The 15131-nt window shown below is 40.7% G+C and overlaps 1 protein-coding gene and 1 long non-coding RNA gene across 3 annotated transcripts in view; one reads left to right on the top strand and one right to left on the bottom strand.

Annotated features, from left to right (window-relative positions):
- The window catches only part of CDH23 (cadherin related 23), a 216953-nt gene that overhangs the window by 142479 nt on the left and 59343 nt on the right, over positions 1–15131 (bottom strand). Inside the window, exons 16-19 of the mRNA XM_078783508.1 lie at positions 12284–12481; positions 11847–11960; positions 8409–8538; positions 3463–3711 (exon numbers count right to left, since the gene is read on the bottom strand). Coding sequence (XP_078639634.1) covers positions 3463–3711; positions 8409–8538; positions 11847–11960; positions 12284–12481 — 691 coding nt within the window. The remainder of the gene's footprint in view (positions 1–3462; positions 3712–8408; positions 8539–11846; positions 11961–12283; positions 12482–15131) is intronic.
- LOC144893299 (uncharacterized) lies at positions 8611–14983 on the top strand. Of its 2 annotated transcripts, none has more exons than XR_013624345.1 (3): positions 8611–8927; positions 12717–12833; positions 14621–14983. It is a non-coding gene; the product is annotated as an uncharacterized LOC144893299 (long non-coding RNA). The 2 variants fall into 2 exon arrangements; XR_013624346.1 differs by lacking the exon at positions 8611–8927 and adding an exon at positions 12334–12436.

The following is a 15131-nucleotide window of genomic DNA, read 5'->3' as shown; positions in this document are numbered from 1 at the left end:
TTTGTTAATGGCTCGAACGTCGTGTTGCTAAAACCGCTCGGCAACGAGAACATCTAAAACCGGGGTTCGAGCGGTACTTGTCTCCCTGTTTTGCGGAGGGATTGGTGAAGGTATGCGGGAGAACACCTTGACCAATAACCCTGATCAATCCCACCTCGCAAAGGAGCGTTACAAGTACCAGGACCGGCGGAGACGGCCAGCTTAACAGGACAAGGGGATTAACCCCCCCTTGCTAACGGGAGAGCCGTCCCCCAGATCCGTAACAATATATATATATATATATATATATGTATATATATATATATATATATATATATATATATATATATATATATATATATATATATATATATATATATACAGTATATATATATATATATATATATATATATATATATATATATATATATATATATATATATATATATATATACATATATATATATATATATACATATATATATATATATATACATATATATATATATACATATATATATATATATATATATATATATATATATATATATATATATATATATATATATATATTGTTGCGGTTCTGAGAAATGTACATGTTGATTAATAAAGGTTAAAGGTTTGCCCCCATAGTTAGTCCATATGCAACACGTAGGCCACCTTAGAACATTAGTTATGTCATAGTATATGTGTAGAATAAGGCCATTCCCAATAGTGATACCTGCATTGTGTAAAAGAAATCATAAGCTTAGGTACCATTCATTTTGCAGCCCACCCTCCAATCAATCTCATTGCGCACCATCCAGTCTGCGCCCTATTGCCCCTCGCATTGGGATGCTCAAACCAGCCAAATGCCACGAGGTAGGCCTGAAAAGGGGGAGGAGCGCGAGGTCGGGGGGTGTGGCCACGTGAAGCCGACGTCAAGGGCGGAGCCGGTAAGAGCCAATGACCAACCAGGGCTCAGGTGGAATGGCATGAGGGGCGTGGTCAAAGCGCGGCTGGCAAATTCCCGAGGTTTCGCTGGGCGGCGCGATATAAACGCGCATGCAAAGAGCCCTTCCAAAGGACTGATGCAACTGCAATCATTGTTTGAAGGATCCTCGTTCGAAAGGACTTGAGGATATTCGCGCATTACAAAGGACTTGCACAATTTGCACTTTGCATAAGGGCTCGTGAGGGAAGCCAAGCCTTGGGATTGTTGTGTGGAGGACTTATGCGCTGGTATCAAGAGGTGAAGAGGACTCTCGTGCGAAAGAATTGATAAGGACTGAAGGAATATATGCGCTTTGCCAGAGGACTGTTCAGGAGGTCTCGTGAGGCAAACGCATCAAGCAGCGCGTTCGCGTGCATTTATTACATACGCGACCGTGGTCGCCAGTAACCGCCAGCCTACCCTTTGCCGCATTCCACCCTATAATTGTCCGATCCGCGCCAACAGCACGCGGGGAGCGCCTGCCGTCTGTCCTATCATCTACACCGCCGTACGAGTCGGGGACCCTGAGGACGAGCTGTGGACGCCATCCCTGGACCCTCAACCCCTGACCATGTACATCCCTGTGTGAGTGTGTCTGTGTGTGTGTGTGGGCCCGTTTGTCTTGGGGATAGGTTAAGACTGCTCTTAAGGCTGCACTGTGTGTTCTTCTTCTTTACTGTACATAGTGTAAGAAACCAATCTGTTCTTCCTTTTCCTCTTGATTCAACTGTTTTAGTGATTTCTCCATTGGGTAAACGTGGCACGATTAGAAACCGCTTAGAATCGGGTCTAGTCATTGTTAACAGCTCGGATCACGGATCACTACCGCTCGGCATTCCCATCTAAAACCGTGGTTCAGGCGGGGGGTATTTCCTTGCTTCCTGGGTGGTGTTAGTAATTAGGTAATAAGAATTCGACTTACGGACAAGGGGATTGATCCACTGATCATTGCTACTGATCATTGCTATTTAACGCCGTCCGGAAGGAACGTCATAGCTCCGGATCCCGTCGGCTAGTCAAAGACAAGGGGACTAACCGCCCCTTGGTAAAAGGGGAAAGGCCGACGAGGAGATCCGCAACAATATATATAGGTCATTCTACCCACCCACTGAATGATTGACTCACCGACTGATATTAACGTTCGGTACCTTCCGGGTGACGTAGAAAGCTGAAATTTTGCATGCTGGTGGACATCGAAGCCGATACACTATATATATATATATATATATATATATATATATATATATATATATATATATATATATATATATATATATATATATATAAAGCCCACAGAATCTTGTTTCTTACAGTCTGAGAGTCCTTTAGATGCTTTTTTGCAAACTCCAAGCGGGCTTTCATGTGTCTTTCACTGAGGAGAGGCTTCCGTCTGGCCACTCTGCCATAAAGCCCAGATGGGTGGAGTGTTGCAGTGATGGTTGTCCTTCTGGAAGTTTCTCCCATCTCCACACAGGATCTCTGGAGCTCAGCCAGAGTGATCATAGGGTTCTTGGTCACCTCTCTTACCAAGGCCCTTCTCCCCCGATTGCTCAGTTTGGCCGGGTGGCCAGCTCTAGGAAGAGTCCTGGTTGTTCCAAACTTCTTCCATTTAAGAATTATGGAGGCCACTGTGCTCTTGGGAACCTTCAATGCAGCAGAAATTTTTTTGTAGGCTTCCCCAGATCTGTGCCTCGACACAATCTTGTCTCTGAGCTCTGCAAGCAGTTCCTTCGACCTCATGGCTTGGTTTTTGCTCTGATATGCATTGTCAGCTGTGAGACCTTATATCGACAGGTGTGTGCCTTTCCAAATCATGTCCAATCAATTGAATTTACCACAGGTGGACTCTAATCAAGGTGTGGAAACATCTCAAAGATGATCAAGAGAAATGGGAGGCACCTAAGCTAAATTTCAAGTGTCATAGCAAAGGGTATGAATACTTATGTCAATGTGATATTTCAGTTTTTTCTTTTTAATAAATTTGCAAAACTTTCTAAAATCCTGTTTTCTCTTTGTCACTATGGGGTATTGAGTGAAGATTGATGAGGGGAAAAAAATGAATATAAACGATTTCAGCATAAGGCTGCAACATAACAAAATGTGAAAAAAGTGAAGGGGTCTGAATACTTTCTCAATGCACTGTATGCAGTATATATACACCTTACTGAAACAACAAAAACAAGACTCTTCACCAGTCATTTACATCACAAAAAACTGTCACTCTCTCAAAGTAAAACCGGGAAACATATTTCAGGTACTCTTACAAGCAAAGTGTTGCAGATAAAATCTAATGAAGTAACATGCAGCATCCTAGAATGCCATTTTTGGATTACATACATTGACAGTCATGTGATAGAGGGAAAGATGTGAAAATGACAATGAAATGATTGCAGCACATGTATTAACATGTAGATATAAGCAAAAGAAAAGTACATGAGGAACTTGGGTTGTTAAAACAATCAGAACGTTTGTTTTAGAATGGGCAAAGTGTTCATGTAATATGTACACACCAGCTGTATATTCATCCTTGACAAAGTGTGGCCACTGATCATTGATATCCTCAAGATAAATGTGCAGCTCTTGCAGACTGGCATCACTTGCAGGCTCCCAAGGCCCCACTTGCAATCCAGGGTGCCAAGCTGGGTTACTTGATGCCTTCACGAGAACGCTTAGAAAAGGCTTCTCCTCCCGATCCAGGTCACGAAGTATGGTCATTAGGCCCAGGTGGTCCATGTGGAGTGATCCATCCTCATTGCCGGCTGTGGATATTTTAAACATTATGTTTAGTGATACATTTCATCTGGTTTGGTTATCCTATTCTGATTCTGATCTGTGGTGTACTCAGAGGCGGTGTTAGGGGTGTACATCCCGTGCAATTGCACGGTGACCCTAGATATCAAGGGCCCCCCAATATCTCGGGGCCCACACACGACTGATCATAATCCTTTGAGATGACACCCAGGGTGGGTCTCACTTTGTCAACAAAACATATCAACTTGTGAGTGGTGATGAACAAAGCACAAAGGGAATGCTCCATCACAAGGAAAGAAAGCATTGTCACGTGATGAGTCGATTTAAAAAACGTTTTCTCATGATCTTTAACCTGACAGGACTATTCCAAAATTATGGGGTGAGGTTAGTATTGGTAGAGAAAGAAAGTGTTATAATAATTACGTTTAATCATAGTAAGTTACGGCATTTCTGTCTGTCCGTCTGATGAATTTTTCAGGCAATACAATCTGTCTCTACTTATCCAATCTCAACCAAACTTGACAGGATGACCAATGGTTACATAATGAAGGTTGTAGCGCATTCATTTGCCCCCCTCCCCAAGGGGTTTTTTCTCTCCCGAGCGGGTTTTCCCCGCCATTGCCGTCAATGGGTTGCGTGTTGAGGTGTATAGCAATATTAAGTTACCTTTATCGTGGCGTTTGGCCAAAGAAGATTGATTTATCGTGGCGTTTTTCCCAAGGCCGCTTCGAATAACAAAACTAACGATAATAGCATAATATTGATGTTATTACAAAACAATATATATACCAATAATATCCCACCTCCCCAAGGGGTTTTTTCTGCGAGTGAACGTATATAAATAGCTTATCATGGCGTTTTTGTAGGAGCAACGGCCTCTACCAAAAGTAATGAACATTAATGAACAGTAATGAATATTATAAAGCACAAACACGTATGATTAGCTTTTTAAACAGTCACTAATGCTGTTTATAACACTAAATGAAGAAATCTAGAGGAATCCTGACATGCGTGAGGTAAGTTTTACTTACAGAACTGAGCGAAGATCTACTGTACTTTAGATACCCCATAAGTGTTGGGTTAATAACATGACCCTTCCTGGCGCTAACGTGGCCTTTTTCGTAGTGAACTTTTGAAACTCGCTCCTTCTGTTTAACATCTATCTATAATTCCACTAATCTCTGTGTGTATGTTTGTTTGTACGTTTGTTTGTTTGTATGTCTGTGACCGCTGTTTCTCGACAACTACCGGTCCGATATACTTGAAACTTGCCAGGTATATTGCTGGGGACCCGAGGATGTGCCTTTTCAAGGTTTTAAATTAATCGCAGAAGTACTTACCGAGCTATGTCCAAAAAACGATTCAACCAATCAGAGAGCAGCGAGCTATCACGTGTGCCGAACGTGGCGAACACACTCTGCCTCGGATGGCACATTTGAGAGCGTATTCATTTATTTCCCGTCGGCAAACTATGTTGCCGTTAAACTATGTTTTAAAACTAATTATAAAACTAATTAAAACTAATTTGCGATTCATCGTAACTGCGATTTGCGAACTTCCGGACAGTGAGGACTGCACTTCCGGCATCCAATCACAGAACGCGTTATTGCGTAGGCGTGGCCGATGTGAGAGCGAGCAGCGAGCCGAGCCCAGTGCGTGCGCCATTACGGTACGTAATTCGATTTCTTCCGGAGAAAATAATAATTTCTCGATTTCTTATGCGCATTATTTCTCCCAATTCAGTCAGAGCGAAGGGCGGAAGCGAAGAGCGTTGTTTTTTTTGTTTACGGGCGTACGGGCAGGGTAGAGCGTACGGGTAGCGTTTTTTTTTTTTTTGGCACATTTGAGAGCGTATTCATTTATTTCACGTTGGCAAACTATGTTGCCGCTATGTTGCCGTTAAACTATGTTTTAAAACTAATTAAAACTAATTTGCGATTCTTTCGCTTTCCTGCGCATTTGTGCACGCTATGGCGATTTCTTTACCAAACTCCGCTAGCCGTTAGCTTTGGACCAAACCATTTCATGTAAATAGAGGGGGGGGATTGTCACCGTACTCGCAAGCCGTTTGCTTTGGACCAAACCATTGCATGTAAATAGAGGGGGGGGGGATATACTTTTAGATATATATATAGTACGGGCATGCCCTAGTGAAACTAAAAGGGAGGAAGCCCGTGGTGTGTCAGAATGGTGTGTCAGGTCAGAATTTACCAAGCAGCTAGCTAGCACTTGCCAAGTCAGCCGTTCCTTAAAGGTTTTGAATGGAATGCTTGCTCAAATGCTTAAACCACTTGGCGATCTCTCCACAAGAAACTTGGTAAATGAACACAAACCCAATGTTCTTGAGACCAGACCATAGATCGACTGTAACTTGGTAAATTAACACACACCCAATGTTCTTGAGACCAGACCATAGATCGATTGTAATCTATGTACCCCAAAGAGGAATGACCGTTTCTGCCCCTCCCGTAGTTAGCGGGTATACTAGTGTATGAAAATGCAACAATAATCACAATATAATTTGTATAATTCCTAATTTTAATACATATCAATATTGTTTCGCAAATCCACACTATAATTTATTCCACAATCATAAAACAAGTCTCTTTAGTAAATGTGGAACTTTTGACATGTATAAAGCTTTTTTTGGATTTTTGACTTTTTGGTCCATGTGGAGTGATCCGTCCTCATTATTTATATAAATTTATATTGTAAAATAATATAATTATATCATATATATATATATAATTATATATATATAATTATAAATAATATATATATTACATATATAATATATATATATATATATATTAATATATATATAATTATTAACATATAATTATATATACTTATAAATAATATAATAATATAATAATAATATATTATATAAAATATAAAAATAAATAAAAACATTTATATAAAGTATATAAGCATGACTTTTGACATGTAGTAAAGAACCCTTGCACCTGGCGACAGCGGAACATTGCGGTTTTTAAAAGATAATTTGAAATGTACGAGTACGTTTCATATTATTGTATTACGATTTCTTTTTAAAGTTTATTCTGTAATTTACGTTTAAGATGTATAAGGAGCCAAGATACACACTACTTTTGCGTTTGTGAGTTTGTGTTTACAGCTGGGGGTGACGTTGGGGGGGTTACCGTTATTCTAATCACATGAAATAATTTTAAATTTATCCGACAAGAAACATCCGACAAGTGGTGATGCCGCTACAACCTTTGCTTTATAGACCCATAGTCCCCTTGGCAAGTATAGTTGATTGAGATTGCATAAGTAACGACTGAATACATCGACTCACGCAGACTTTTGATGCCGAATTGTCTTTTTTAGTGTGAGGACAGATTAACAGGGCTCACTGGCACCACTGGGCCATTATTGCGTTTTGTATAGGGCCTCCAAATGACTAAAGCCACCCCTGGGTGTACTTAATTATGACTTGTAATAGCGACTTCCATCATTATTATACTAAATATACACATTTACATAGAGAAAATGTGGGTTCACCACTACCCCCTTAAACCGAAGGACTATGATTTATTTTACCCCCAAAAACCTTCCCAAGCACCACTTTCCCCCCCCCCCTCCCTCTCTGCCCTCCCCCCCCCCCCCCCCCACCTGCAGTACAACCATCAGTTTTCAACTCATTGCGTCCAGTGCCTTAGGAATGCAAACAAGTCAAGCGAACAAGCAAACAAACCGAAAAACAAACAGGCAGGCACTTATCGAATTGCATAACGTACGTCATAATCGTCAAGTGGAGAAAGGAGCGAAGGTGAGCCGAAATTGTACAAACAAACATAAAAAGCACTCAAAGGAGGGGTATGTCCTATGCTCACAAAAGTATCGCAAAGTAATTGGCCCATGTATAGCAAGTACATAAACAATTTTAAATGTAAGTCAGGGCCTCATGTAATCTGACCAGATTTTATTTCGAGTATCAATGAATGAAATCAATTTATGGAGTCCCATCCCAGTCCCAATGTATGGACAGCTTTAGTTGTGAAAATGTGTTTGGGGCCTTCTATGTATTATGTGAGCAAGATAGTATAATTTTTGAACCCATTTCCTTAGTGTGGCCTAAAAATTGCTTTTCTCCCATGTCCCCTTACTCATACATTCTTTCAAATTCCTTCCTCATATTTTTTTTCACTTCACTGTAACAACCCTTATCACTCATTCCCTCTCCTATCCTCGACCCTTTGTCTTAATCTCTCAGCTACATTTTCTCAATTCACAGAACTTCTCTCCCCTGCTTTGGGAATCGAATATTCCAAGGTCAGATTGAGTTCCCTGGTTGAGTATCATTTCCATAAACATTATTCAGTGTTTATAGATTTTAAGGGTGAGTAGGTTTTGAGTTGTTGCATTAAGGATTCAGCTAAGCGCTGACAAATACGTACTTAAAAAAAGATTTTTAAAAAATGATATTTGATTTAACAATGGAGCCGCAAGGTTTGCATTACGAATGCTGAGATAGAGCCATGCACATGATAATTAAATTCAACATAAGCAAATGGTGGGCATCAGCTAACAGACACCGAGAACAGCAAACAGACAAACCGAATTTGTTCACTTATTAAAGATACTGCCAGCTACAACATTAAATATAACTAGTAGAGGCAATCACTCATGTATAAAAACAACTCTTAAAATGAGAAGCACATCAGCATGCAAGAAGAGGCACCTGCAATGTAATAGAACACCATGGCATTGGTGCCCTCATCAGCATCCACCGCACCCCCCACTGTGCCGACCACTGTGCCAGGTTTGGAATGCTCAAGCACGAACAGTTCCTGATAACCCGGCCAGCCAGCCTGGCACAAACAAGATCATCCATTTTGAATCAATACTTTTTATGACTCATGTCAAAGGGGATTAAAGAAACTAAAAAAACAGCGGATAATTAAATAATTGCACTTGCACATACGAGGAAGAATAATAAATACACCAATTTTATTTTTTGTATACAGAGTCAAGGCTCATGGAAGAACGAGACCACTGAATGGATCAGGATGCAACAGAACAAAAGGAAGAGGAGAGAAAAAGGTGGAGGACACCAACAGCGCAGAGTTGAAGGACAAACTTGAGGAAGACTTGGACAAACACATGGGGTGGACAAGATGGATACAGCAGAAATTTCGAGACAACAACAACAATGAAAAAGTAGCAGAACTTGATACAGCTGATGACTGCAGTGCCTTCAGTAAGTATTCACACCACTTGACACACCCCTTCAGAAAGTATTCACACCCCTTGACTTTTTTCACATTTGGTTTTGTTTCAGCCTGAATTTAAAATGGGTTAAATTGAGTTTTTGTCATTGATCTACACATACTACCCGAAAAATGACAAAGTGGAATAAAAAAAATAAAAAAATCTCTACAATATAATGAAAAATGAAATACAGAAATATCTAATTGCCATAAGTATTCAACCCCCTGAGTCAATACTCTGTTTAAGCACCTTTGGCAGTGATTTCAGCTTCAAGTCTTCTTGGGCATGTCTATATCAGCTTTGCACATCTGGATTTGGGGAGTTTCTCCCATTCGTCCTTGCAGATTTGTTCAAGCTCTGTTAAGTTGGATGGGGAGCGTTGGTGAACGGAAATCTTCTAGTATTTCCACAGATTCGCAATGGGGTTCATGTCTGGGATTTTGGCTGGGCCGCTCAAGTATTTTCATGTTCTTGTTCTGAAGCCATTCCAGTGTGGCTTTAGCTGTATGCTTGGGGTCATTGTGCTGTTGGAACGTAAATCGCCACCACAGTCTACGGTCTTTTGCACTCTGAAGCAAGTTCTCCTCTAGGGTTTGCATGTATTTGGCTTCATTCATTGCTCCTATCCTTAAAAGTCTTCCAGTCTCTGCCACTGAAAAGCATCCCCATAGCATGATGCTGCCACCACCATGCTTCAGAGTAGGGGTGGTATTAGATGGATGATGAGATGTGCTCAGTTTCCACTAGACATAGTGCTTTGCATTCAGGCCAAAGAGTTCAATTTTAGTCTCATCAGATCACAGAATATTTTGCCTCATAGTGTAGCAGCATAGCAAACCTGTTGTGCATTTTGTGATACAAGCACCAAATTTGGCACAAATGTACATTAATATGTTGCGAACATTTTCAGATATTGGGCCACTTGAAATTCCGTAATTTGTTTTTTCAAATTTTTTCAAATTTCGTAATTTCAAATTTTTCGGGTGACACCGTCACAATTTCGGTCTTCGAGGCCGGCCGATATAGTGGGGCGGCTTAGCCCAAATATTCAAAAGAATTGTGCATTTTGTGATACAAGCACCAAATTTGGCACAAATGTACATTAATATGTTGCGAACATTGTGTGGTCAGCAATGAAGACGAGAGTCTGAATTACATGTATGCAAAAGACCTTGTGAACCAGTGAAGCAAATACACGGGTAAGCATGAATTAAATCTAGGGCATGATATAATTTCCATGATGTTTACCTCTACACTCAATGGTGGAAGGAGGTAATGTTTTGATCCCAGCTTGTCTGTATGTCTATTTGTCTGTTAGTCCACAAAATTCCAGACAAAGCTTGTAGTAGTGGTAGTTGTAGTGGTAGTGGTGATAACAGAAATTGTTATATAGAACTGAACTTATATTATTATTATATGCAGAAAATAACTTCATTTCTATATGCCCTGCAGTGGACAGGTTAATTGGTTTATGCACTGAAGGGGTCACCCTGGTGTGCACTGCTGTGTTCTGCCTCACTGAGTTGTTCAGGTATGATGTACTCAGCACAAGCTTCCGGTCGGCCCGGAGGTGGGGGTGCGGGGCCTGTCACGGAACGTCAAAACAAACGGCCTGCCGGGGCCGCCCAAAAGTCGGGCGTGAGGGGCGCGTCCACTAATGGAACGCCTCTCGCTTCCCAGATCGAGGGCCACGTGGTCAGGAGAACCTCGTCCCTCCGGTCACACTTTGCCTATCGGCCGGCCTCGAAGACCGAAATTGTGACGGTGTCACCCGAAAAATTTGAAATTACGAAATTTGAAAAAATTTGAAAAAAAAAATTACGGAATTTCAAGTGGCCCAATATCTGAAAATGTTCGCAACATATTAATGTACATTTGTGCCAAATTTGGTGCTTGTTTCACAAAATGCACAATTCTTTTGAATATTTGGGCTAAGCCGCCCCACTATCATGCCCTCAGAGTGTTTCACATGCCTTTTTGCAAATTCCAGGTGTGCTGTCATGCACCTTTTTCTCAGGTGTGGCTTCTGTGTGGCCACTCTCCTATAAAGTTTAGATTTGTGAAGTGCCGCCGTGACTGTTGTCCTTCCAGCCGGTTCTCCCATCTCAGCGGAGGAGCTCTGTAGTTCTTTCAGCGTGGTCATTGGGTTATTGGTCACCTCCATGACCAAAGTCCTTCTTGCCCCGTTGCTCAGTTTGGTCAGACAGCCAGTTCTAGGAAGAGTCTGTGGAGTTCCATATTCTTTCCATTTCCTGATGATGGAGCTCACTGTGCTCACTGGGAATTTTCAACATTCTCGAAATTGTTTTATACCCTTACCCAGATCTATCCCTCCTCACAATTTTATCTCGGAGTTCTACAGAAAGTTCCTTGGACTTCATGGTAGAGTTTCTGCTCTGACATACACTGTCAACTTTGGCACATTACATAGAAAGGTGTGTTTCTTTCTAAATTACATCCAATTAATTGAATGGTCCACAGGTGGACTCCAATCAAGTTGTAGAGACATCTCAAAGATGATCAAAGGAAAATGGATGCACCTGAGCTCAATTTGGAGTGTCATAGCAAAGGGGTTGAATACTTATTAACTCAAGACATTTCAGATTTTCATTTTGCATTATTTTCTAAAAAAATTCAAAAACAACATCCACTTTGACATTATGGGATAGTATGTGTAGATCAGTGACAAATAATCTCAATTTAATCCATTTTAAATTCAGGCTGGAACACAACAAAATTTGAAAAAGGTCAAGGAGTATAAATACTTTCTGAAACAACTGTATAGACTGTATTTTCAGACATGGTGACTAATGCAAGGACGCAACACTTGCGAATCTTACAACCTGCTATGAATGTAAATTATATTACCAGGTACACAAGTTTAAGTTAATAATGGATGTAATTTTACCGGTGGAGAAGGAAAAGCCGGTTCATTGTCATCAATATCCTTGAGCACAATCGTGAGCATCTGAGTCGACTCGTATGCGACTGGCTGGCCCTGGTCAGATGCTAGTAGGATCAGCTACGAACACAGGTAAGACACACGTGATCAAACTGCATGTCCACTTTCTCAGCAATCAAGACTAGATTATCATCCGACCAGTCCTAAAAATACGTGCTGAATGATAAACCTCTGTACAAACTACAGATAGATATGTCCCTTCAAAAAAATATTGTCAAACCAAGGGATCTAAAAAGCTGCATGACACTTTCTCACTTACATCATCCTTGGTCACATTAAGTGGTTTCAAAAGATGGAAAAATAATGTTTACAATTAGCTGGTCAGCATAATAATTTTAACTCAAGTTTAAAAATCTCCATCTTGATTTATCCAAAGGACTCACATTGAACACGGGCTGCTTCTCACGGTCCAGCTTCCTTGCCGTAGATATAACTCCGCTCTCAGGGTCGATGGAAAAGCTTTCCCAGTCATGGCTGCCTACGCCCTCAGTGTGGAGGAATCCGTAGCAGATGGCACCATTCACTCCCTCATCCATGTCAGTGGCAAACACTTCATAGACCATGAGACCTGGTTCTCGTTCCTGTTCACAAGTGGTGTATAAACTAAAGATGACTGCAAATGTGGCTGTCTTTTAAGAAAGCAAAACCTTTTTTGTTCAATCTTTTTTTGTTAAAAAAAAACAAAAAAAACTTTGCCCTTTCAATCACCTGGGCTGAATTGCTGATTACAAGGAAGTTTATGCCTTTATTTCGTTACTTCAAATATAATAACACACCATATGTGACTTAACACTAGCAAGTTGCACGTTCTCGCAGAAAGCTGGATACTCCCGGGAGCCTCTGAGTCTGCTGAGCTGTTGAACGAGAGCCACATTCTCACCCCGCCACCCATGCCACTCCTTTTCTTCACAGGCCAGACTACAGCTGCTACAGGTACGCACCTGGGCTGCCCACTTGTATTGGTTCCAAGCTGTGTCTTGCGGCACAGCTCAAGTATTTATTGTGTCATCCTTCTATCTGTTGTTTATCTTGCCTGGAATGAGCTGGCATAAGATAATTAAGGATTCTTCTGATCGTCCTTTGTTTTGTGGGTGCATACCAGAAAGGGTTAAAGCGTTTTAATAAGACATCATAATTGTATTGCTTCTTGTATTCGCATCCCCCGTATGATCAATCTTGTAATTAAATATACCTGGTCTCAGGGTGAATTTCAGCAGTCTTGATTGTCATTGCAACTAAACAAGTCCGTTTAAGGGCTGATTGCGAATGACAACCAACGCCATATAATGAGACCGTGCTGTGTACTTCACAGGCTACGCATGGCTGTTAATTATAGACCAGGTGCATGACACTGAAAAGGTGCAATGCATCAACTGAGTCGGAAGTCCCATTAGCATGGTATAATGACATGGATCCATTGTGGGGTCATCGGTTTGGTCAGCCATTGCAGCCGTGGTTGATGCGGCCCACTGGGATTCATAGCAGGACAACCCGCGGCTGTAATGACATTATATATACTGTACATATATATTTGATTCATATCTCCACCCGATCTGATTTTTCATTTGCATTAGCAGGAACAATCGCCTGGGTGGTAGACAAGCTTTTGTTCTTTACAGATCATGTGACTTTTACTGTGTGAGATGTAATCCACGGCCAATGCTCAACATTAGAGCCAGAAGGCACCAATTCCTTATATATATATAGATATATATATATATAGATATATATATGTATAATAGATTCAATTCCCGTGGATTCCTTGGTCAGGCTGTTTATACGACGCCATCAGTGATGCGCAGACGTAACGAAGCTGGCGCCGAGAAACCGTGACTCGAGAAGGTTTATTGATCACGTGGTTTGCTTTTACCTTGACCCACGACTGGAGGGATCGTGATCATGTGTCCCGTGTGCAGTGTATAGCACTGGTACCTCACTATTATTTTATTTTCATAAATGTAACAATGAAAAACCAGGCTTTTCCCGAGACATTATATTTCTGCTGATATTATTTGATGCCACGTAACATTATCACGCATAACGCCGACACTGAGGCAAATGTGTCCAGTGGCTCCACCCCATCAAGCTGTCCTTTATATAGGAATGTTGTTTTCCGTACTTTATGAGGAATCCTTTCAAGCTACGAGAATGATAATACCATAGGATGTTGCAGGAAGTAAAACTCTATCAAATGGTAGCAGAATCATTGCCATTGATAGAGGCAGCTCGGAAATATGCTGTCTGAAGAAGATTATTATTATTATTATTAGTATTATTATTATTATTATTATTATTATGAACAAGAAGATTAATTCCCGGGTTTGAGCGATCCCGTTTTTTCGCTTTATTTTGCTTTTGCCTTGGTCTGGAGAACTGAAAAGTGATCCCTACCTCGACAATCAGCTGAACAGACCAGGTGGGCTCTCAAATGCAGCCTCAGCGAGTTTTTAAAGAAGATAATCCAACTTTAGTTTTGTATGTAGCAGATGGGACCGTCATTTTTTTCCGCGCCATCCCCACATAGAGAGTACTACCTTACTCTCTGATATATATATATATATATATATATATATATATACACAGGGTGAGTCAAAAGTAGCGCCCGATTTCTGTTTTTTCGGCTGTCAGATTCTTTCTGGGATGTCATGTTGTTAATAATAATTATTGTCTTGCAGATTATTAATTTTCTTAATTTATTTATTTTTGTTTTTGTTTTGCAGGTTATTGCTGAGAGTTTGGAAAGTTACTGAATTTAGACCAAATTGAACCGTGAATTACCTTTCAATGAATCAACGCAATGCGGCCGTGAAACATCACTACAAATGTAATGAACAACCAACGATGGCGGCCCGCCGTTTGGCACAGGAATTCGATATTAACCTCGTACCATTCAGGAATTGAAGGCTCAAGTCACTGCAAAGTTTGAGGAAATTGATACCGAACTCTGCAAGCGTGTGTGCCACTCTGTGCCTGCTCGGCTGCAACTGTGCATCGATCACGAGGGAGGGCACTTTGAAAATTGCAAGTAAAACAGCTTGGTACACTTCCGTAATAATTTTCCCCCGAATAAATGGTTAGATAAACAATAAACATGTCATTCATTTATTTCTACATTCTTGTACACTGTAATACAAATGGCAAACAAACAATCAACTGACAGAAATATATATATATATAAACAGAAATCGGGCGCTACTTTTGACTCACCCTGTATATATACAGTATATATAT

The sequence above is a fragment of the Myxine glutinosa genome, chromosome 8 (genome assembly GCF_964187855.1).
Source record: "Myxine glutinosa chromosome 8, kmMyxGlut1.1, whole genome shotgun sequence".
Taxonomy (NCBI): Eukaryota; Metazoa; Chordata; class Myxini; order Myxiniformes; family Myxinidae; genus Myxine; species Myxine glutinosa.
The sequence above is the reverse complement of the archived record's forward strand: the minus strand, read 5'-3'. Positions and strand labels throughout refer to the sequence as shown.